General features: G+C 54.4%; 3 protein-coding genes across 9 annotated transcripts in view; all 3 read right to left on the bottom strand.

The window, feature by feature from the left end:
- CNOT1 (CCR4-NOT transcription complex subunit 1) overlaps nucleotides 1–359 on the bottom strand; it is a 56,622-nt gene extending 56,263 nt beyond the window's left edge. For all 7 annotated transcript variants that reach the window (XM_059481242.1, XM_059481243.1, XM_059481246.1 and 4 more), the window contains exon 1: nucleotides 208–359. The gene's annotated coding sequence lies outside the window, so the exon portion shown is untranslated. The remainder of the gene's footprint in view (nucleotides 1–207) is intronic.
- A 941-nt stretch (nucleotides 360–1,300) lies between these two features.
- SLC38A7 (solute carrier family 38 member 7) lies at nucleotides 1,301–8,746 on the bottom strand. Its single transcript, XM_059481751.1, has 12 exons — nucleotides 8,715–8,746; nucleotides 7,719–7,824; nucleotides 7,116–7,516; nucleotides 6,691–6,889; nucleotides 6,459–6,603; nucleotides 5,649–5,747; nucleotides 4,877–4,934; nucleotides 4,453–4,567; nucleotides 4,082–4,229; nucleotides 3,800–3,999; nucleotides 3,483–3,537; nucleotides 1,301–3,389 (listed from the first exon to the last, which is right to left on the bottom strand). Exons 3-12 carry the CDS (start codon nucleotides 7,380–7,382, stop codon nucleotides 3,287–3,289), a joined length of 1,389 nt encoding a protein of 462 aa, XP_059337734.1. The 5' UTR covers nucleotides 7,383–7,516; nucleotides 7,719–7,824; nucleotides 8,715–8,746; the 3' UTR covers nucleotides 1,301–3,286.
- A 201-nt stretch (nucleotides 8,747–8,947) lies between these two features.
- On the bottom strand, nucleotides 8,948–22,463 carry GOT2 (glutamic-oxaloacetic transaminase 2). Its single transcript, XM_059481209.1, has 10 exons — nucleotides 22,335–22,463; nucleotides 16,904–17,060; nucleotides 15,615–15,743; nucleotides 15,195–15,254; nucleotides 14,912–15,073; nucleotides 14,362–14,466; nucleotides 13,335–13,485; nucleotides 12,513–12,678; nucleotides 11,434–11,584; nucleotides 8,948–10,955 (listed from the first exon to the last, which is right to left on the bottom strand). The coding sequence occupies exons 1-10, from the start codon at nucleotides 22,400–22,402 to the stop codon at nucleotides 10,833–10,835; spliced, it is 1,272 nt and encodes a 423-aa protein (XP_059337192.1). The 5' UTR covers nucleotides 22,403–22,463; the 3' UTR covers nucleotides 8,948–10,832.
- Between the last annotated feature and the right edge of the window lie 910 nt (nucleotides 22,464–23,373).

Genomic DNA, 23,373 nt, shown 5'->3' with positions numbered 1-23,373 from the left:
GGGTCCCTCGGCCGCCTCTCGCACACCGCGGCGGGCGGCCCGGCCGGGCGGGTGCCTCAGCCGGCCCCGCTGCCCCCAGCGCAAGCCGGCCCGGTCCCGCTGCCTCCGGCCCCGTCCCCACAGATCTCCCCCCACCCCCCCGAAGCTCGCAGTGCCCCCACAGCCACCCAGAGCGCCTCCCCGGGGCCGGGCGGGCGCCGCTCCCACCTCGGCGGTGTCGTGAGGGCCGGGCCGGGGCCGCTCGCGCGCTTCTCTCGCGCCGCCGCCGTTCCGATACAAAATGGCGGATGGGGTCGCGCGCTCGCGCCGCGGCCTTTCCCCTCCCCCGTCCTCTCGCGGGGGGGGCGCGGGGGGAGCGGAGGGGCGGAATGCGCGCGGAGCTGCCGCGCCCCCGCGGAGGGGCCTTCGACCAATCAGAGCGCGGGGCCGCGTGAGAGCTGGCCAATCAGCGCCGTGCGACCTCGGGGGAGGGCACCCTGCCGCCCTCCGCGCGGAGCCTGAGCCGCGCGCCATTGGCCGGGAGGGGCCGAAAGCCTTCCTACTCTCTCAGCCAATCAGAGTTCCGAACTCCTCTCGGTCTGCGCGTGCGCGCTGCTGGCCAACCCGAGCTGCCGAGGCCGGCCAATGAGCGAGGGGCGTCGCGCGGGGGCGGGGCGGGAAGGGGAAGCGGCGGGCGGTGCCAAAGGGCGCGCGGAGTCACGCGGGGGGGGGGGGGGTTACCCCTCCCTGAGTGGTGCGGCCCGCCCCGTTCCCCTCGCCTCGCTGTTTCCTCCCCCCGAAGGTGGTACAAGCCCAGAAACGGTTTCCCCCCCGCGCAGCGCCGTGGTACAGGCCCATGAATTGGCGTCCCCTCCCCCGCGCTGCCTTGGTACGGCCCAGGCGCTGCCCCCCCCAACATGGGGGCTGCGGGTCCCTCAGAGCGCCTGGCCCGGCCCGGCACGCTCTGGGCGCGGGTTTTCCTTTCTAAGGAAATCCCCTCTCCATTTGCACCCTCCCGGATGGCCGGCCTCAGTCCCGGAGAGGAAACTCCCTTCAGTTCCTTCCCAGCCACACCACATCCGCCTGCCGGCCCCGGGGAGCGACACCGGGACCGGCGCCCACAGAGCCTCCCCCGGCCCTGGGCGGGAAGATACCCCGGAGAATGAGGGCCTGAGGAAGGCAGTGGGATTTCCCAGCTCCACACCATCCATCCCAAAGCTCGGAGAGCTGGGCTGGCATTTCAGGATATGGCTTCATCCCAGTATCCCACCCAGGAGCATCTCCCACAGAAATCACCTCGTGCTGGCCTGACACACGCATCACAATGTCACTTTTATTGAGTTGAGTTCCCTCCACTTTCTGCATGTACAAAATACATGTTAAAAGGCCAGTGTTTGTAAACAGGGGAGCAGTAAGGCAAACAGGAACGGCCACAGCACCTCCAGACTCGCTCAGCCCTCAGCCACAGGGGCACCAAGGGAGCCCAGGTGTTTCTCAGGTGACATGAGACACTGTGTCCTCGTCCACTTCGGCCAAGGGACCTCCTCAACACCTTCAGGAAAGCCAGAGCCACCAGACCCACCAGGTACCAAACCTTTTCATCTTCCTGCAGGGTGGGTATACTGGAAGGCATTTTGGCATTGGCATCTGCTGAGCATCTCTGCTGGGCTCCACACGAGGTGGCTCTGTGCTCCCCACATCCAGGACAACTGGCCATCTTCTTTATGCCAAAGGGTCCCTGAGTCCCAGCTCCTGCTCACGGGCAGGAGCCTGGCAAAGGGGCTCAGCACTCAGCCAGTGCCATACAAATGGGGGTTTGGTGGAGCCTGGGTTTGTCAAAAGATGAGGGCACAGATGCTGGAGATCCCTTGGGAGAGGCAGGAGGGATGTGTGCCTTCACAGCATCTCTCAAACATTCCTGCTGTGCTTAGGGCTTTTCTTCCTCCTTCTCCACCTGGGTCTCCCTGTCCCAAGCAGCAATGGGGAGGTCCCCATTTACACTCCGTGTTAGGAAATAACAAATGTTTCCACATGGGAAGCACCCACGTGCTGTCACCCCTCCTGCAGCCACTGGTTGTAGCAGGACAGAGCCACGTTGAGAAGTGCAGGAGCACAAGCCATGGTTCTCCTTCCCACCACAACAGCCTGTGCTGCTTCCAGAAGATGCAGGAGGTGCAGGGCCAGGTTTTGCACAAATCTGGGCTGAACCCTCATCACAGATGCATCAACAGCTATCCCTGAATTCCTCCCTCCCCAAGGGTTTTAGAAGCCAAACAACATAAAAAGAAACTCAAAGACAGAACAAGAGAACATTGCTGTTGAGGTTTAACACCCCCAACCAAATCTGCAGCTGGGGGAACTGCTCAACCCAGAAAAAGCAGGAATGAAACTATCATCCAGACAGGCAACAGAGGGACAGCCCAGAGCAACACCAGCCATAGAGAGTGTAAACGACCAAGAGAACAATCTAAAACAAATTAATACTGATTGCTTTATCCCAAAAGCATACTTTAAAACCTGGCCCAGTCCCATTTCCTGGACACCTGGAAGAACAGGATTGTAAATCTGGAGAAGAGCTTTGCTGTATTGTAGTGTCTTCAGTAGGTTGATGCAGTCATAGCAGCTTCTCTACTGAGAGAACAACCCCTGGCAAGGAAAACATTGCACTGGCATGTCCCTACCCCAGGGTCATTCTGATCCTCAAAAGAAAAAACCCAAACAGGCTGAAGGCAACCCTTTGTAACACAAAGTGCAGCCCAGGCAGAGGGAGATGTGAGAGTAGAGGCAGGAGACCAGCAGGAAACCAGAGTTCAAACCAAACATTGACACAGAACAGGACTGTGGGATGTCTCCCTGTCTGATAAACATGATTACTATTTCCCTTTATGCAGAACACTGCTTCTCTCTCCAAAGTTGGGAGAAGGAGTTTTAGCTGTGGAGAGGAGCTCCACCAGCACAAGGGTACAGAGATGAGAGCAGCATGGCTTTCCAAACCCCAACCACGACCCCTTAGTGATGTCTGAGGGAGGGATGTCTACTCCAGGGGCAGAAGGAGCTTGCCCTGGATGACAGGTCCCCTTGTAGTGTTGCTCTGGCTTCAGCAGGGAGCCAGGGCTGAGAGAAGTCTGACTGCAGCCTTAAGACAATGAGATACAAACCACCACAGGGCTTGTTCAGCCAAGCCCCGAGTCACAACGTTTCTCTTGGATCTTCCCAACACACCAACATGTTTTCTTCCCACTTCCCTTTGGTCCCAGGGGAAATCTCCATCCCCTCAGCAGCAGCAGTGCAGTCCAGCCTGGAGGAGTCAGGCTGTAAGATCCACGAAAATGGCATTGGCAGTGGTCTGTCCAAAGATGAAGGCTCCAAGGGTGACCATGAACACCCCATAGCAGACCTGGGCCCACCAGCTATAGATGCAGGAAGACAGGGCATATTTAGAAGGGTCCTTCACCCCAAAATCCACAGGGGAATGGGGGAGAGAGGAGGCACATTTCAGTTACCTGATTGCCCTGGTTTCTTGGATCTCAGAGAGCTTGGCTTGAATCAGACAGAGTCCTGAAAGGCAGGGGAGGCAAATTAGAACGAGATGAGGACTGTCCACTGGGGACTGAACAGACACCCTATAAAACAGGGAGCTGCACTCCCTGTTACAGAGCTCCACATCCAGCCAAAACAGCTGGGCTGCTGACTGGCCTCTCACCACACTTTTGTCCTCCTCTAAAAATCTCCTGGTTCCTGTGTTTCCATCCTGCTCCTCCCTCTCTGAGACACAAGGCCATGAGACCTTTGTCAGCCCCTGAGCATCCCAGATCCCTACCTGGGAAGACAAAGATGAAGCAGGCAGCCAAGCCCCCAATGACAGAGATGACCTTGCCAATGTCAGGGATGAAAAGAGCCAGGAGCAGTGTCAGGAGGAACCAGCTGATGGTCTGAAGCAGGCGCCTCCTCCGCTCCCGAACCACGTCCTCCTCCACCGTGACCCCGGTGTAGCGCAGCCAGAGACCCTCCAAGACAGCCCTGTGGGCACAGAGCCAAGACAGAGGGGGTTCCTCGTGCTGCTCCTCCTTCCCACACCAGCCCCATCTCTCCCAGCACTCACCTGCCACAGAAGTGCAGGATGGGGTAGGATGTCAGCACACAGAGGATGATGAAAGCCCGGGCGAGGGCAACAGGGATGTCATTGGAGGGGTAGGACATCAAGACATCCTGCTCCACACCAGCTCCAAAGGTTAGGAAGCCACAGATGCCTGCCAGGAAGGGAGCAGTCAGCAGGGGACAGGGACAAGTCTCCTGAACATCTGTTTGAAGGACCAAACTAGGATGGATATGGCACAGGGCACATTGCAGAGGTGTTCAATGGACTGTCCTCCCTTCTCCCTCTGACACTTGCTGACCAGAGGGTCCCTGTCCCCTGAAGCTCACAGCCACTCCAAGGACTGTGCTACACTCACACAGTATCCCCTCACTTACCAGTGCCTGTGTAGACAAACAGAGCAATCACCATGGCTGCTGTCACCACTGCCCCCCAGGTCTTCACCTGTGGCTGCTTCATGCTGTTAAAGACGGGCACGCTGCTCACGTGGCACTGCCAGGACACAGAGACAGTGGGGATATGTGATGGGCAGAACCATGGGGAATCCTACTCATGATATTCTGTGTTTGTTGGGATATGGTAATTCCTCAGGTTTGTCACTGGAGAAGAAAGAGGTGGGGGACAGGATGCCCTGTACATCCTAGCTGGGGTAAAATGGATCCATCTCCACCCAGAGGTGGTGAGATGTTAAAAAGGCTTCAGTCTCCTTGCAAAGCTGGGCAGTGAGCACACGGGCAGGGTTTTAGTCTGCCGTCCAAGCAACCACAGGATGGAAGGGGAATGCCAAGCTCATGGCCTTACCTGGAACCCAAAGCAGATGGTGGGCATGGCATTGAAGACAGCTGTCCAGGTGGAGGGGCTGGAAGGAGAGAAACACCCATCAGTCAGACCAGAATCCCCTGTGATCCCATCCAGTGCACCAGGGGAGGATGAGCTGGGAGTGCTCAGTGTCTTTGTCTTACTGCATTCCCCCACCCAGGATGATGCCATTGCATGGAATGAGGTTTTCTTGGGACCTGGTACTCTGTGAAGACCAGGGCCTTTCACTGAGAGAGGAACAGCCAAACCTGAGCACACAAAAGTGAAAGTATCAGCATGGGCAGTGCAAAAAAAACTGGTTTAACCTTTGCTCTGCCATAAAATTCCTGCACTGGATCCAAAAATATACACTGTGAGGAAAGGAATAAGCCACAGTGGTTGTGCTGGTTAAGGAAATAACCAAAATTATCCAAATATAGACACAGCCCTTGTTGCTGGGTGAGCACAAGCATGGCATAGGGAATCCAGGGCCTGGATATGTCAGAGATAAAAACCAATCAGTGCTATCAAAATCTGTGTTGGAGCCATGGGGACCTTTAAGAAGTCCTTTTCCCCCTCTTCACCACCTGCTCCTCTGAAACACGCAGAGGTGCAGCCATTTGGGAGCTTCTGGCAGCAACATGCAGAGTCTCCAGGACCAGGGATGGGACTGATGAAGGATTCATCCCCTGCCTTTGCAGCCCTCACTCCCACAGCCCTGCCTGGCTCTGCAGAGCTGTGGTGGCATTGACAGCATTGTGTCTCTTGCCCTCACCTGGTGGGGATCTCCACAGGCACCAGCTCCTTGTCAGGCCAGATGTACTTGATGATAATGACTGCTGTGACATACCATGTGCCAATCACACTGAGGGAGCTGTGAAAGGGGACAGGAGGCTGTCAGAGCTCTGCCTCCCCACTTCATGGAGGGTCTCCTCCCAGCCTCTCCGTCCCCATCTTCTGGCACAGCCCAGGCTACCCCACTCCTGCCTATCAGACCCATTTTTTGTTTCCCTTCCCATGGGAATATACCAGGAAACGTCACCTGCTGTGCCCCAAGCAGATGCCAACACAATTCTGTTGCATTTGGGGGTTATCCCATCCTTCTCTGAGTGGCAAACCTGCCAGACTTGGGTTTTGGGCTGGAGAAAGAGGCAAGTGTTGAAGCACTGACACTCCTTGGTGCCCCTGCTGGTGCAGCTCCAGCAGCCAGGTCACACCAAGATTCTTGGTGGAGCAGGGCTGGCCTGCAGACCACCCAGCCTAGGGACACTTAGTGGCTCTCCTTTCTGCTGGATTGCCATCTACAAAGATAGGAGACAATGTAGTTGAAAGCAGCATTCCCTGCTTCCTCCAGCATGCAGAAGGGAGGGACACAAGCCCTGAAGTATGACACATGGCTGCACAGTGCTCAGCCACTCCTCTGCTTCCCAGATAGGGAAACTGAGGCATGGGAAGGCAGAGGATGAGTGGGCAGATAGGGCACTAGAACCACACCATTTCCAGTCCCTGTCCTCTGCAACTGTGCTTAGGTGGGTGCTGGCTGGTTCACCCCAACTCCCAGCCCCAGAGGGCTCTTCCCACCCACCTGGCATATTTTTGGAAGCCAATCTCTTTGGGGATGGAGAGGGGCAGGATGAGCAGGAAGGCGGTGATGCTGATGGTGAACTTGCGGTCTGTGTACCAGCGGCTGCTCCCAACTTCCTCAGGCTCCTTCACCAGAGCAGCAATGACTGCAGGGACAACCAAGATGGTCAGGGTGACCCTTCCAGCTGAAGGGACAGCAACTGGTTATTATTTGCTCCATGGGAGGCACTTACTCTTGTCCTGCTGGTCTCCAATGATGATGAGGAAGGCGATGCAGGTGCCAAAGGTGTAGACAGCGATGGCCACCTCGCACAGCACACCAGGCACCTTCCCACAGACAGCCCACACAACCTCCTGGTAGGTGCGCTCGTTGCTGGCCTGTGAGCAGTATGCCAGGATGACCAAGCCTCCAATGATGAAGATCAGCATGCACTGGGATGGGAGAGAGACAGGGAGGGAACACTGAGCCAACAACATGGCGAGGTTCCCTCAGCCACCCCAGGCTACCACTCCTGAAAACACTGAGAATCTCGGGTGCACCTCACCCAAAGAGCTTCTTCCTAGGAGTCTGGTCCTCCCCAAGCCCTTTCTGGGGCACCACATGTCCCTCCATGCACCCTCCCATGGTGGGATGGGGGACTGTCCCTTCCCCACTCACCATCTGCAGGGTGATGCCTGCAGCCACGCCACCAGCCATGCTGAAGGCAGCAGGGAAGTTGAGCAGCCCAGCCCCAAGAGCAGCGTTGACCACAATGAAGACAGCTCCCAGAGCCGATGTGGCCCCCAGTCCATTTCCTTGGCTCTCTGAATTTTTGGGCACCGTCTCCACACTAGGGCTCTGCAGGAGCCTGGCCCGTTCGCCAGCATCGTCACTCCATTCCCAATCCTTGTAGTCACTGTTGATGCTCCCAGTGCCCTGAGCCATTGTCCCTTCGCAGGTGGCACACGCCACTGTCCACGTCCCACTAGTGCTCCTGCAGCAGGCTCAGCCAGGCACCTCGAGGAGGGTCCTCAGCCAGCACTGGCTCCATCAGGCAGGAAGGGCAGCAAACAAACAGGCTGGAATGGAGCAACACGGGAGTCAGACACTTCCCTACTCCTACAAGGGGATGAAGAATGGCACTGTTAATTGTTAGTCAATTATATTAACAAGGGACAACCTGGGCATCAGGTGGGGGCACAGGGGAACCGAGTTCCCTGGGTCTTAGCTTGGAGGGTCACAGCACACACACATCAGCAGAGATATAGCAGGAGAACTCACCTCTTGTCCCTCAAATCCAAGGAGAGGACACAACTGCTCTTGGATAGGGGACTGAGCCCTGGCTGTGGGGCTGAGGAGCTGCAGCTTTACAGCAGGACTCGCCTTTCTGTGGACACAAGACCCAATGTCCTGGCTCACTTCCTGATTTCCAGCCCTAATTTCTGCAAGCTCTGCAAGACAGAGCTGAGCACGTGCTCCTGAGTAAAGAGCAAGGCTGGGCTCAACAGGAATGACCTGTGTGCAGCAGAAATACTGTGTCAACAGGAAAAGCAGGACTGGCCCCTTCCTGGGCACCCCCAGGGTGACAATCAGCAGGAGATGGATGATGTCTCAGAAGCTTTTGGATTTGAAGATACGGTGTTTCCAGCATCACAGCCCTTGGGGGGTGGAAAGTCCAAATCTCATCCCAGTGTCTCCAAGGTGGAGGAGATCGACCCTCACAACCTGGCAGGATTTTGCAGGACTTTATATGAACATGAGAAATCTCTTTTCAAGGAAATCTGGAAATTCCTAGAGGACATCTACAGAGACTCTACCTGCCCACCTCACTCCTTGCTTCTGGGCTATTTAAACTCTGTGCTTGAGCTATGAATCCTCTGTAAAGATTTCTGGGGCAGGGGAGGAAGGGCCGCCCTGTGCCGCGTGGGTAGGACCGTGGAGGGACAGGCCGGTGCGTCCGCGGGGGCTGAAGTTCCCACCTGGCCGAGGATGCTGCAGGGGGTCGCTGCTTCTCCCATGGCCTGGGGGAGGATGCTGAAGGGTGGCCTTCCCCTGCAGGCAAAGCCGCCATACTCAGGCAGCCAGAAACCCCGAGAGCCGGCGCTGCACCGAGGGTGACTCGACAGACCCGCGGCGCCCCCCGCCCGGAGCAGCAAGGCCCGGAGCCGGTGACACGGAGCCGCCCGCGCTCGCAGGGGATGCACAGGCTCCTGCCCTGGCCGGTCACTGAGCTCCCCGCGTGTCCCCCCGGTCCGTCCGTATCCCGGCCCCACTCACCAGGCGGGGAACGCGCCCTGCTCCGCTCCCTTCGGCCCCGGCCCCAGCCCCGGCTGAGCTCGGCGGCGGCGGCGCGGCGGCGGCGGCTCCGCCCTGCCCGCTGCACGCCGGGGGTTGTAGTCCAGCCCCGGAGGTGGGGGAACATCCTCAAGGGAAACATCCCCCTTCGGGTAGCCCTTCCCAGAGGCTGAGCCTGCGGGAACCCACGGCAAAGAGACGGCGAGAGACAGAGCTGTGCTCCAGGGTGCTTTTATTGTACAGACAACGAGCAGAAGAACGGCCCCACGCGGGTAAGGGGGCAGGAGGCGGCAGCTCCAGAGCCACGCAGAACCGGGGACCACAGCACAGGAACCCACAGAGCCGTGGGGCAGCACGTACGGCGTGTGCGGCATGGAAAGCGGTTTATTGCACAAAGGACAGCAAGCAGCGGCTGTGGGCATCGGGCCAGTAAACAAGCGGCGTGGGAGCGGAAACCTTCTGTCAGAGAGCGGCGGGAGGATCCAGCCTTCCAGCAAGTCTGGCAACAACCTGCACTACACTGGGACAGGTGCACCAGACTGGACCTGCCCCAGCTCCAATGGGCACACAGCTGCCCTGGGCAGGAATGGGAAATGAGGACTGCCCTGCTAAATACCCTGGTATGGCTGCAGAGGGAAGAAGTGCCTGTGGATGGAGACAGCTCACAGACTTAAGAGGTAATACCTCCAGCTCTGCCTAAGGAGGCTCCACTCCATGGTGGGGCAGTGGCCAAAGATGGCCCCACATCCCAAGGCATACAGCTTTTGGGAATTTGTCCTCTTGCCAGCTACACCTATGTTCAACACCACAAGCTTCAATTTCAGCTCCGTGACACCAGCTCACACCTGGACAACCTCAGTTCACACACACTGTGCTCCTGGGGCCCATCGGTGGGAACTGCCTCTCTACATGGGATTCTCAGGAGATGAGGGTTTCACTGGTCATGTAAGATCCCCTGTGCTAGCATGGCCCTGAGAGGGAATGTTTGGTGCACAGAAGGGACAGGATCCAGCTGCACAATGACAGGATGAAGTCCCCAGCTCAACATAGTCATGCACCAGTTTATTTAGATTAAAAATCAGTCCAGTAAGTCACAGGACCTCAGGGACACTTGGCTTAGAAGGACAGAATGGTTTTTGAGGCATCAGCTCTAGATTTCTCTCAAGATCTCTATTTTCTGGTGTCAGCAGAAATGTGGTTGAACAGAGCAGAGAGGGATGCCCCACACCTCCACATGAGGGGCATACTGCAGGGCCAGCCTCTTCGCTGGCTTTGGGACACGCAACAAATACTGCAGGGAGGACTGCTGGAGGTAAAGGGCTGGACTGCTGGGCTTAGGACAGGAATGGGGCAAGGCAGAGACCACCAGAGAGCAGTTTTCAGAGGAGATTGTTATTGGGGAGGGGAGGGGTGAGAAATTGTTTCACCTCCAGGTATGAAAGTGAGACAGGTTGAAAAGAGGGACACTGGCCTGCCCCACGCACTGATGCCACTGTGAATTACACCTGAAAGGAGAGTCCCAGATGGAAAGAGCGAAGCCAACGACGGAGCAGAGTTTGGTAGTGAGAAGTCCTCAGAGCTGTTTGTCGGAGGACAGCTTTGGTGCTGCCCAGCCCCAGGCTGGGATGATGGAGGATGGAGCCTGCTGGCAGCAGGGACTGGCTGAGGAGCTTGGAGGAGCACACCAGAGCAGCCCTCCATCTCAGCCCACCCAGCTCCCTGCCTGCTTCTGCTTGGGCCAGCAGCCAAAAGCCTCACAAAGCCTTCTCATGGAGAAATGTGTGCGGAGAAGCCTTTGGTGCCTACACTGGTAGGAGGGCATTGCTAAGCATTTGCTTCCTCCAGCATAGATAGGTGCTGGGGCTGATGGAGAAAGGATGGACAGCAGGGAAGAATGGCTGTGACGAGCAGGACCCAGCAATTATGTCCCTGCTCCACAACACAGGATGGATTTGACAAGGCTTCTACAACTCATCTACAAGATACATTCAGCAGCGGCTTCAAGTGCTGTGGTTGAAGTATTCTGCTTGTTTCTTTTCCCTCCTCATCTTCGACTGGTGAGGAAGGGAAAGCCACCAGCTCCAGGGCACCCCTTTGTCTTTACTTTGTGACTTGATGGATGGCATGAGCCAGGTAACCCACGTTGCCTGACGTAACTCCCGCCACAGAGATGCGTCCGTCCTTTGTCATGTACACTGAGAACTCCTTGATCAGCCGCTCCACCTGGGATGAAAGAGCGAAGTTCAAACTGCAGGCCAACCTCTGCTGTGTCAGCAAAGTGCAAATTTACCCAGCTTGCTGAAACTCAAAGCAACCTGGCTGCCAGCAGATAGGGCATCCCACTACCTGCAGAGTACCCTGTGCACCAACAGAGATGCTGCTCAGCTCTCAGGCCAAGCAGCAAAACTGCAGATGTTCAGCTGGAAGAGTCACCTCACCTGAGCTGACCTTTAAGGTGACTTCAGAGCAGCACCAAGTGACTGCTTGCTTTGATAGACATGACAGCTACATTTACTTTCAACTTCCCCAAGTACAGCAGGGAACAGAGCAAGACTGGGCTCCCCATGATGTGCCAGTGCTTAGGGCTTGGAGAATGCTCCTTCTGAGAAGTGCTTACAAGGGCTCATTTTGGCATCTGCAGTCAAAAACTTACTGACAAGGACTGCAAACGACACTTAGAGACCACTGGAATTGCATTTACCTGCTCAGGCTTCAGCCCTGTGAAGCAGAACATGCCGATCTGGTCAGTGATGTGCTGCCAGTTGTGGGAGGATCCCTCTTTCTTGAGGTTGGACACCAGCTGAGTCCTCATGCTGATGATCCGGTCAGCCATGCCCTTCACCTCTGTGAGCCTGAGGAGCCAACCCAGGAACCATTCAGAGCAGGGCTAGAACACATCAATGCTGCTCTCCCCACCCCAGCTATAGAAAATCAACTCTCCACCTGGAGGGGTCCCACAGAGGGATGCAGATGAGCATGAAGATGTAGCTCCAGCTGGGGGAGCCGCTCCATTCTCCTGATACCAGAAGATGACCTCTTTTTATTTATTCCATTGCTGTTGGGCACTGCTACCAGAATATAGACATTTCTCACATCTGAAAGCCCCAGGTCAGTAGGATGCTTGACGGCAGCACTACTCAAACCCAGATAAAATAGTATCTACAGATAAACCAAGAGTGCAGGGGTAGCATTGGCAAACAGGCCCTGCTCCGAAGCAGCACAGCTAAGAAATATCTCTGCTGGGCACTAGATCAGGCACAAGTGTCAGGCTGCCAGAAGAACACAGCCCCCAGCGAGGCCACAGCACACTGCCAACCTTTGTTCTGCCAGGCCAGCTGCTGGGAGGGACCCGGCACCAAGGGGCTGGGAAAACAGCACAGCACAGCCAGGAATCAGGCTTAGGGCATGAGGGTTACATTCCTGGGTCTCATTCCCAGAGAGCTTATGCTGCCACTTCCCCTACATGAGACACACTACATGGCTACCACCTCAGACTTTTATGCTTCTTGGATAGGCAGCTCCTGCTGCCCTCAATCCTTCGGGAGCTTTATCCCCTCCTTTACACAGTTTTCTTCCTTGGTAACACTAGAAAAACCTGTTTGTGTCAGGTTAAACTGACACCAGCTGATGCCAGGACATAAGCAGGGATTTCTCCAGAGCAAACAAGGTTCTGACTGTTGCTGAAGCTAAGAGCTGCCTGTGACAGCAGCACACAGTAAGCACAGCACAAGGCTGCACAAAGAGACCTCACTGTCATGAACATTTCAGAGTTCTTCTTACCACTCCTTCCGTAGGTCAGGGGTGTTCAGGATCATGGAGGCAATGCGGGCTCCGTTCACAGGTGGGTTGGAATACATGGGGCGGATGAGGATCTTCAGCTGGGACTCGACCCTCTTGGCTTCATCTGGATCACTGCAGATCACTGTGAAGGCACCTGCACGCTCTCCTAAGAGAATCACAGAATATCTAGAGTTGGAAGGATCACTGAGTCCAGTTTTTGGCCCTGCACAGAACAACCCCAAGAATCCCACAATTCCTGTGTCTGACAGCATTGTCCAAACACTCCTTAAGCTCTGTCAGGCTTATGCTATGACCACTTCCCTAAGGAGCCTGTTCCAATACCCAAACACCCTTTAGGTTAAGAACCTCTCCTGAATATCCATCCTAAATCCTCCCTGACACACTTCTATGTTCCTTGGGTCCTGTCACTGGTCACAGAGAGCAGATGCTGCCCATGAGAGGAAGCTGATGCCTGTGATGAGCTCTGCCCTCAGTCTTCTCTTCTCCAGGCCGAGCAAGGCAAGTGTCCTCAGCTGCTCCTTGTATGGCTTCTCTTTTAGACCATTCACCATCTTTGTAGTCTCCTTTGGACACTCTCTGAAAGCTTTATATCCTTCTTATACTGTGGCACCCAACACCACACAGCTGTAGGGGACCCCTGTTCTCTAGAAGGTTCCCCACCAGCTTCTAATGGGTTATCCCTGCTCAGTACTGCAGGATGAACACAGGCAGCAGGAAGACACTGGCTGCTAAACCTTGAAGGCACTGGGATCCCACCAACAGCCTGGATGAAATGATTTCCTTGTCACGTGTCCCACTCACCGTACAGCCCCATGTTCTTGGCGAAGGACTGTGACAGGACGATGTTGATGCCCTGCTCGATGAAATACCGCACAGCCCAGGCATCCCGGTTGATGTCCCCGCTGGCAAAGCCCTGGTAGGCCATGTCAAAGTACACGAGGAGGTTTCGTTTCTGCCAGCAAAGATGGAAGAGAGTGTCTGTCACAGAAGCTGAGCACCCCTCTGCAAGAAGCAGCGCTGATAAAAGCCATGCAGACAGGGGTCTGTCCACCTGCAGCGATTTTCCTCCAGAAAGAGAGTCATTCCCCTTCATTCACCACAGGGAAAGCAGCCCAAAACCTGCAGCTACCCAGCACACATCAAAACAGCAGCTAAAGATCCTTTGGGGCATTTATGGGATGTGCAAGTCTGGCCTAGGAAACAGAAGTAAATTCGACAGTAATAACATAGTCTCCTTCAATGTCTTCTGTATTATCAGTTTCCAGGAAAATCACCTGGGAACTCCCCAGTCAGCCAGGCAGACACCCCAGATACACTGCCCCTTAGATCTACCCTTGTGTAGGCCACAGAGATCACTTAGATATCTACCAATTCTCAGAACCCTACTAAGGCCAGGTATCTCCAAGCAAAATTTCTCTGGCTACAGGCTTGATGGAGCAGCAGGAAGGAGGAGAAGGTAGAACCTGTCCCTTTCTATTTGCAGCTGAAGCTTGCAAGGAGACACCAAGCATGTGAGAGATCTTCCAGCATTTTTAATACAACAGCACTGGGTGCTCTGCTCCAGCAATCACAGCTCATGCTTTCAACCCTGCTGTTCTCCTTTCAAGTTTCCCTACTCCAGCTTCCTGGGAAGGTGCCAGCAGAAAGCCCAATGGTCAGCTAGAAGCTTTCTGGGTACGTTTGGCTGGCTCCTGTCAGGAACATGATACCCATGTTGCCTTCAGGAAAGGGAATAACCTTTAGCAAAGTGAAGACCAGGTGCCACCCATGAAAGGCCAGAGATGTGGTTTGCCCAGGAATGGCACAGTACCCCTGGGACATTGCTTACCTTCACTGTAGCTGCCAACTCCTTCCACTGCTCCTGCCGGGGATCCACCCCAGTGGGGTTGTGAGCACAAGCATGTAAGAGGATGATGCTCTTCTCTGGAATTTTCTAAGGAAGATGTTATAGAGAATGAATCATCAGTGCTATCTGAGCATTCTCCTCAGCAGATGAGACAGCTTAGATGAGCTCTGTGAGTTTCTAGCCTTGATTTAATGCCTTCAGGCATCACAGAATGATAGAATATTCTGAGCTGGAATGGACCCATATGGAGTCCACCTCCTTGGCCCTGCACAGGACAACCCTAAGAACCACACTATATGCCTGAATTGTTCAAACATTCCTTGAACCCTGGGAGACTTGGTGCCATGACAACTTCCCTTGGGACCCCGTTTGAGTGCCCAACCACCATCTGGGTGAAAAATCTTTTCCTAATATGCAGCCTAAACCTCTCCTGACACAGCTTCACGCAGCACGATCACGTATAGAGTAAAGTAATATCCCCACCCACTTCCCCACATGACCTCCCTTCTTCCAGGCATGGAAGGCAACTCACAGAAATGTCATCCATGGCTCCAGAGAAGTCAAGGCTGCACGTCTTGGGGTCATAGTAGCGATAAGCCTGAAGCTGCATGCCGGCATCACGGAAAATGGGAGTGTGGTTGCCCCAGGATGGTTTGGGTAGATACACATCACGGCTGGCTTTGAAGAATCGTTGCTGGTCAATAGAAAAACAGAGTGTTCAAACAGGTTGTATACATACTGGCAGTTAGAAAACCGTAAAAATTCAGCTCTGGTCAAAATATGTTCTTTCCTTCCACTGCTGGCCAGGCACTCACCAAAAAATTGGCTCCAATTCGCAGAGATCCAGTCCCAGAAATACCCTGCACAGTAACATACTGCAAGAAAAGAAAAAAAAAATCTGAGTAGCCATGTTGTGTTACAGGGAGAGCACAGTCACTATGTCAGCACTGGCAGCAGCACACCAAAACAGGGACAAAGGGCTGGAGAGACCACAGGGGTCAGCATCTATCTCCAGCTCCAGGGTGGGGAGTTGGGCCCCCTGGCAAGGTTAAATCCCCCCCTCCTTGGACAGGGCTGTTTCACCCTTCAGAGACTGTCAGAGGAAGCAGTGATCCTTGGGGCCAGCCAGCCCACAACTCAGGAGCATCAATACCCCAGCAGTTCTTCCACATTTGCTGAGCACCCACACACAAACCGTGTGTCCTCCCTGCCCCTGTGTCCCGGCCTCTCCTTACCCGGCCGCTCTTGAAGGCCTCACTGTTTTCCCCCAGAGCCAGTTCTGCAGATGCCCGGGTGAAATCCGCCAGGCCCCCGATGGGCAGGTACTCCTTATCCATCTTCTTGGATGCTATCATGGCCTCTGCCTGGAAGGGAGGGCACAAGGTCAGTGAGGAAGGCATCACCATGGAGACAATGATGGACAGCTGAAGGTCACTCCTCTGCACATTTGCTTGCTTGAAAGGGGCAAAGGTTGGTTTACAGGAGTTTCTCTGCAGGGCTCATTCCAAGCAAGGGGCAGCAGTCAACATTTCAGATAAAACCCCACAGCCAGCAGAGCCCTCAGTGGGTGACAGTGTTGGTACCGTGGAGCCAAGGAAACCTGGCACCAGAAGAGAGCACCACTTCCAGCCTATTACATGTCAATGCTGCTGCACAATGATACACATTTCTTTGCCCCACCAGGAATTGTCCTGCAGGAAAGCAAGACTTGAGTATTACTGAGAGGCAGATATCATCTCTATGTAGGAGACATCCCCAAACCAGGTAGGTAGCAAACCTTTTGTAGGGCCTTGTAATGCTGAAAGTGGCACAGACCACCCAGGCAGCATTCATACCAGGAAACTGTCCCTGTGACATCATCCAGGCTCCCTGGTTGTGACCCAGCTGCACAGAGAGAGGGAGGGCAAGGGATGGCTTTAAACCCCTCACTGATGAGACATGGAAAAGGCACTCTCCCTGCACCCTCCCTGTCAGTGCAGCCAATCAATGCATGTGTCAGCTGCCAGCTATTTAACAGCCTATTTCTACCCCTACAGCCCTAAAAGACCCCATAATCCCTTCAAGGGCAATGTCCACACCCTGGGCTGGAGTTTTAGACTGGCTTATGGAGAAACTGGTAGTATCGGCTCAGCAGAATTTCTAAGACTAATCCACTAAGGGGCCAATGTCAGCTCCTTCCTCCCTTGTGGGGTGCCCTGAAGAACATCAGCCTGTTCAAGAAACACCTTGAAGTTCAGAGAACAGGTGCATTGCAGGGCTCATAGAAGTCAGCAACAAGTTAAGAGTTACCTGAATGGGAACAGGACATGTATTTTCTGTTTTGTCCTGTACTACTTATGGCTCTGTCATGTCTCAAAAGCATTAGTCCTGCTAAGGGAGACATCCAGGAATACTGTCCTGCTCTGTTAGAGACAGAGCTTACTTTAAGGATCAACAGACAAAACTTGCTTAGGGACCTTCCCCTTCCCTGCCTCCCTGAGGGTACCTGGCACCTGGATCTGGCCCTGCCCAGCAGCCAGCTCACCTTGCGAACACAGTTCAGGACATAGGGCTTCCCGTTGTCATCCCGATACGCCCCCACGCCCAGGTTCATCTTCTTGGAGTTGGTGTCACGTTTGTAAGCTTCTGTCACCCCCAGGATGGGGTCAGGGGGACCCATCTCCACGTGGGACCACCATGAGCTAAAGGGAGAAACAAGAAGCTAAGCATGAGGCTTGAGAACTGGGCAGAGATGTGCACCAACAGAAACCCACAAGGGAAATCTTGTCTTTAAACCACTGAAAAAGGTACAAATAGTGTTCAGAGAATTATCCAAAAAAACAAACCAAACCATTTAAGTCACATTGTGTATTACAGAATGGGCAAAGAGCCTCAGTTCATTGTGGCTGAAGATAACTGACTCCCTCTCAGTCATTAGCATGTTGAAATGCTCCTGTTTGCCTTATGTGCTAACACCACACAGAGCCCAGGAAACTGGAGCCTTGAACTCCCATGCTCTGGACAAGTGCCCAGAGCCTGCACGTGGGATTGCACAGGTCATTCCCCTCCAGGGAACCTTGGCCAGAGCCAGGCAATTGCACAAAAGCATGAATATGGAGTCTCTTCCAAACTTCTGGAAAGGCTGTAGTACATGAAAACCAATTTGTTTTTCTCCCAGCATTGGCTGACAAAATAAAGGTATTTCCACTCTTTGCCCAACAAACTCTGCCTCCCCTCGTGTTGTAGACAAATGACAAATGCTGTTTTTCAGGAAATCATAGAAGACAGTTTGTTCCCTGAGTGACAATGACAAGCTCTGATGTGAAGACCCTTCCCCTGCTGTCAAGCACAAAACCTCCCTGCATCAGGAGGAGCTTTGTGTTTCCCCAAAACAAGGAGCCACCTGCCTCTGCCCGGCTGGCAGCACACCCTGAAGATGGAGAGGCTCTCTTAATGTCAAGGACAGAGCAGACCAGGCTATAAAAAGAAACCTGTTATTTCCTTTGGCCAGAGTCTCTGCTCTGTCCCATGTCCAGGCTTTGCAGGCCTGCAGACAGTGCAGGAGCAGCAGTGTGGTGTTTTTTAACCTGCCTGGCAGAGGGATTTGGCTGTCACAGCCCCCTCCTGAAGGCACTGCATGCAGCTCTGAGTGTCCTGACTCAACATACAGGTCCCCCAGCTCAGTGGGGAACAAAGGGTGCAATACAAAGTAGATTGGGTTTATCTCCTGGAGGACAGAACTCAAGCCTTGATTGCTGAAGGAGAAACACACAGAGAGCCATATCAGCTTTACTATGCTTTGCTGCCCAGGAAAGGCTATGTCATCTGATAATGGGATCCTTTCCCAACTTGGGAATGCTGTCCCGGGGCTGGTCCGTGCCCCAGGCAATGCAGGCAGCCTGGAGCCAGCCCAGGGCCAGCCAGGCCTCCTGTTAAAGGTGTAGTGCAGACTCTGCAGGCAGATACAGATCTGTGGGCAGCCGGGCCATGAAGGTTAAGGAAGCTCTCACTGATCAGCAGAACTCACACAATCACCTTTCCTCTTCACTCTGTCCCTGTTTCATGTCCATTTAGGCCAAATTTCTTTACTACAGAAATATTTTGCACTCTCCCATGTATACAGATTGCATCTCATGGAGCCTCAATCATTTGCCCTCTTCAGATTAACTTCAGACAATCCTCTGTACACCATTTCCAAATTTTAAAAAAAGCCTGTTACTCCTTTTGACAGGCTTTGAGGAAGAGGTAGAGCCACCTCAGGTAGTTTAAAAATGGAAGATGTGCTTAACGTTTTTTAGACCATCAACTAGTCTTAATTACCTCTTAAGTATAGGATTAGCTTGGAAAGGAGGATGAGTCAGAGATGCCAGCAACACACACCCTCCAGAGAGGGACAGGGGCTGCAGCCAGTGTGGAGGGAGTGACCTGGGGAACCAACCTGAGCTGGACATGTCAAGGGGACTGTCAGGGCAAACTCCTGCTGCGGGTTCAGGCAGCTCTGGACAAACACTTCCAATGTGTTCCTGGAAATGGAGAGGCAGGGAAAGAGAGAAACAACGTGCAGTAGTGTGGCTTTCTTTGGTTTACCTGGTTTAGGATTATTTTGGTATCAAGGGCTGCAGGAGCCTGGCTATCTATTTTAAAGAGCTGCTACTTTGGAGATGGTGACAGCACCTTCTTTCTGCTGGGCTTTTCCCCAAACAGCTTACAGTGTTTGGGGAATTTAGGTCCCAATCCTGCTAAGGCTTAGGCAGGTCACTGAGCTCTAACATACTGCAATTAATGCTGATCCTGCAGGCATTTACCTAAGCTGCAGCACTCCAGAGAGTTAAGTACCTTTGTTCTGAGCCGGTTTTTGTGTTGGCTTAAGGCACCAACGGGGTAGGTTTAGGACTTATTTTCCTGCTCTCAGCATGAAGGTTTCCAGGGGAAACAAAACTCCTCTGGTGTTTCCAGGGAGGTAAGCTTGCAGGGACACAGGAAAAAAAAGCCTAGGCTGAGTTGTCCAAACACATCAGGATACCAAAGAGATCACAGAGGCAAAGCTTTCCCAAAGGGGTTTGGGAAAAAGAGATCTACTAGGGGTCCAAGGCCACAAACCCTAACACACTGCTACACCCCCTAACTGTTGTCCCTGCACTGCCTTGCACTTTATTTTGAGCAATTAAAAGAACATTGGGCTTGAATAAAGGTCAAAGCTATAAACTGCACATCTCTGCCAGGCCAGAGGTATTCAGTGCAGAAAACTAACCAGAGGTAAACTTAAGCTGGGTTGAACTACCCGAGGGATACTCCATGTAAGCCAAAGGAAGCACATTCTCCAGCTACAGGACTTCCACACAGAAGGCCCAGTCAGAGTTTAGATGCTCATCAGAGCTCCAAATAGTCTCTGTACTCTTCAGCCATGCTGGTCTTCTGAGCTGGTTTAATGCACAACTGCAAGTGCAGTGGGACAGAGAAAGTGGAAAAATGAGCCAGGAATTGCATAAATTTGCACATTTTTCAAAAATATATGTGGAACTTATGCCTCAAGTGCACAGACAGAAGTGCTTAAGGACTCAAGCCAAGCCCGGAGAGCAAGCATTTACAAGCCCAGTGAAGGTTTCCATCGTGGAGAGGCCAGCCCACATTCCCTGAGGCACAGCCACATAAGATCCCAGATTTCAGGAGCTTTGCCAGAGCCCCCACAGCAGTTCTGCAAGACAGAGCAGAGCAAGGGGCCAGAGGGGCCAAAGGCTGTAGGTAAACCACATCTAAAGCAAATATTTACACATGAACAATGCCAACAGGCAGCTGGCTACTACAGGATCTTTCAAGCCTACAAATTCCTTGCCCCAGCGATTTGGGATAAGCTTTCCACCAAGAAAAGTATTTAAATAGCTGTCTTATGATACATCAGAGCAGCAGACTGAGTTATCGTCCTAATTACCATTTGTGTGTCAATGGAGCCTTTTAACCATTTCATATCTCTTAACCTCTGTTCTGCTTTCAGAAAGAGCATTCCCAGCACAGATTAATGATAGCAGCTGGAGCACCACATTACACATTATCTTGCTGAAGATAAGGAAACAGAAACTGCTAATCAGTGCTTGGCTTCCTTTGTTGCATAATAAGCCACTATTCCTGAAGGGAAAGAGGGGGCTGTGCACAGAAGCTCCTTACTTACAAAACTTAACAACCTCTCTTGGGTGACCTCAATGCAATTTGATAATTTACACTTTGCTGTAGAACAAGCTTGAGAAGAGCAAAGCTTATGCCAGCAGGCTCCATACCTTTCACAGGCCTGCTATAGTCCATGAGCACAAAACACAAGTTCTAGACAGCTGCTCTTCTGTCCCTGCTGAGAAGAGCCACAAGGCTGGCTTAGAAGCAGTACTGACTGCTGGAATAGGCATTTAAAAAAACCACTGCTTTCCTGCTCTGGTGTAGGCTGGAAACTGTTTCTTAGAGACCTCTCCACTAGTGAGGGCCAGGAGTTAAAGGGTTCTGGAGAGCAGCAAGGCCTCATCCAGATCCTTCTGCACACACTGCTTCTTGGCCACCTGGTCTCAGTGATGTTCCCAGCCCCATGGCTCTCAGGTCAGCTGTACTTTATGGAAACTTGGACGTTCTGGGCTTTTCACACAGCTCCAGCATCCTTCTATCCAAACCTCTGCTGACCAGAGACAGCAGAATCCAGAGCTGCCAGTGCAGGACTGGTCCTCACAGAAACAGTCACTCCCAGCCTGCTCCTGCCAGGGTTTGTAACTCTGAGAGCACAGCTCCAGCACAGCCAGCACTACTCCCACCCCATTTCATGGATCATGGGGTCACTGGAATCCCTTTGGTCTCACTACACAGGGTAGCCAGACAGCACCACCTCAGCCCCATTTTACAGCACACAGAATCCTGGAATGGTTTGGGTTGGATGAGACCTGAAAGACAGACATTGTCCAAACCCCTGCCATAGACAGAGGCACCTTCCACTAGACCAGGATGCTCCAAGCCCTGTTCCACCTGGCCTTGAACACTTCCAGGGATGCAACAGGCAGTTTCTCTGGACAACCTGTGCCAGGGCCTCACTCTCACAGGGAAGAATTTGTTCCTAATATCTAATCTACCCTGCCCTCGGTCAATTTAAACCCTTTCTTCCTCGTCCTGGCACTCAACACTCTTGTCAAAAGTCTCTCTCCAGCTCTCTTGTAGCCCCTTTAGATACTGGAAGGCCACAATTACGTCGCTCCAAAGCCTTCTATTTTCCAGGTTGAATAAGCCCAGATCTTTCACTCAGCCTTTCCCCACAGAAATGATGCTCCATTCCTCTAATCATCTTTGTGGCCTCTGGACTTGCTTGAACAGGTCGATGTCCTTCTTGTGCTGGGGCCCCAAAAGTGGATGCAGTGCTGCAGGTGGGGTCTCAGCAGAGCAGACCAGAGGGGCAGCATCCCCTCCCTTTACCTGATGCCCGCACTGCAGGTGATGCAGCCCAGGACTGTGCTGGTTTCTGCGCTGCGAGCGCACATGGCCTGGGCACGTCCAGACTCTCATCGACCACATCATTCGTGCCCCGGAGCACAACGTACATCACTAGCAGCACCCCAGCCAATCACTCAAGGCAGAGGGTGTCCCCAGCCCATCGGTCACGGCACAGGGTGTCCCCAGCCCGTCGTTAAAGCACAGGCTGCCCCCGGCCCCGTTTCTCGGGGCTCCCCGGTGCCGACGCGCCCTCCACGGCGGCGCCTCAAGGGCAGGCGGGGGGCGCCGCGCTGGGTCGCAGCCAATCAGAGCGCGAGGACCCCCGTCCTCAGCCAATCGGAGCGCGGTCCGTCCCCCCGGCAACCCCCATCCCCAGCGCATCGTCAGCCGCGGGCCGCACGCGGGGACCCGCTTCCCGCAGCCTCCCCCCACCGACCTCGGAGCGGGGCTCAGCCGCGGGAAAACCCCTCCGCCGACACCGGCGGGCAGCCCTAGGGGCTGAGCCACCTCTCAGCTCTCACCTGGCGCGGGAGGCGGCGGCGGCGAGGCGCGGGGCGGCGAGGAGCCGGCGGCTGTGCAGGAGCGCCATGGCGGCAGCGGCAGTGGTGGCAGCGGCGGGCGGGCACTTCACACCACGGGCGCCGGCTGAGCGCCCCGCCCCGCGCATGCGCCGCCGCGCCCGGGCACCGCCCGCCCTGCCCCCTGGCGGCCGCCACGGGTCAGTGCAGCCGCGCCGCTCGGTCCGGGGCGGTGCTGGGCTGTGGTGGTCTGTGGTGGTCTGTGCTGGGCTGTGCTGGGCTGTGCTGGTCTGTGCTGGTCTGTACTGGGCTGTACTGGGCTGTGCTGGGCGGTACTGGGCTGTGCTGGTCTGTGCTGGTCTGTGCTGGGCTGTGCTGGGCTGTGCTGGGCGGTACTGGGCTGTGCTGGGCTGTGCTGGGCTGTGGTGGTCTGTGGTGGTCTGTGCTGGGCTGTGCTGGGCTGTGCTGGGCTGTGCTGGGCTGTACTGGGCTGTGCTGGGCGGTACTGGGCTGTGCTGGTCTGTGCTGGGCTGTGCTGGGCTGTGCTGGGCTGTGCTGGGCTGTGCTGGTCTGTGCTGGGCTGTGCTGGGCGGTACTGGGCTGTGCTGGGCGGTACTGGTCTGTGCTGGGCTGTGCTGGTCTGTGCTGGGCATTACTGGGATATGCAGGACTCGACTAGGATGTAGTGGGCCTTGCTAGGCTGTACTGGGCCACCTTGTACCATGCAATACTGGCTGTACTGGGCTGTCATACATTATACTGGGCTGTAGTAGGCTGTACTGGGATATGGAGGGCTCAACTAGGATATGGAGGGACATACTAGGCTGTGCTGGGCCACCTTGTACCAGGCTATACTTGGCCATACTGGGACATACAGGATGGTGCTGCACCATGCTAGGCTGCACAGTGCTGTACTTGAGCTGTATAGGACTGCACTGCACCACGTGGAGCCATACAAGACTACACAGGGCAGTCTTGGGCCTGTGTAGTGAGCTATACAGGATTGTAACACACCACATGTGACTCTACAGGGATATACAGG

This window comes from Ammospiza nelsoni, chromosome 13, assembly GCF_027579445.1.
Source record: "Ammospiza nelsoni isolate bAmmNel1 chromosome 13, bAmmNel1.pri, whole genome shotgun sequence".
NCBI classification, from domain to species: domain Eukaryota; kingdom Metazoa; phylum Chordata; class Aves; order Passeriformes; family Passerellidae; genus Ammospiza; species Ammospiza nelsoni.
The sequence above is the reverse complement of the archived record's forward strand: the minus strand, read 5'-3'. Positions and strand labels throughout refer to the sequence as shown.

Excerpts from the sequence above, each read along its gene's own strand:
- SLC38A7 (XM_059481751.1), bottom strand. The coding sequence starts at position 7,382 with ATGGCTCAGGGCACTGGGAGCATCAACAGTGACTACAAGGATTGGGAA. Across the intron at positions 3,538-3,799 it reads CTTCATCTTTGTCTTCCCAG|GACTCTGTCTGATTCAAGCC; the intron begins GTAGGGATCTGG and ends CCTGCCTTTCAG. Across the intron at positions 3,390-3,482 it reads CAAGAAACCAGGGCAATCAG|CTGGTGGGCCCAGGTCTGCT; the intron begins GTAACTGAAATG and ends CTGCATCTATAG.
- GOT2 (XM_059481209.1), bottom strand. The coding sequence starts at position 22,402 with ATGGCGCTCCTGCACAGCCGCCGGCTCCTCGCCGCCCCGCGCCTCGCC. Across the intron at positions 15,074-15,194 it reads GAATTGGAGCCAATTTTTTG|CAACGATTCTTCAAAGCCAG; the intron begins GTGAGTGCCTGG and ends TCTATTGACCAG. Across the intron at positions 11,585-12,512 it reads CCTGACCTACGGAAGGAGTG|GCTCACAGAGGTGAAGGGCA; the intron begins GTAAGAAGAACT and ends TTGGCTCCTCAG.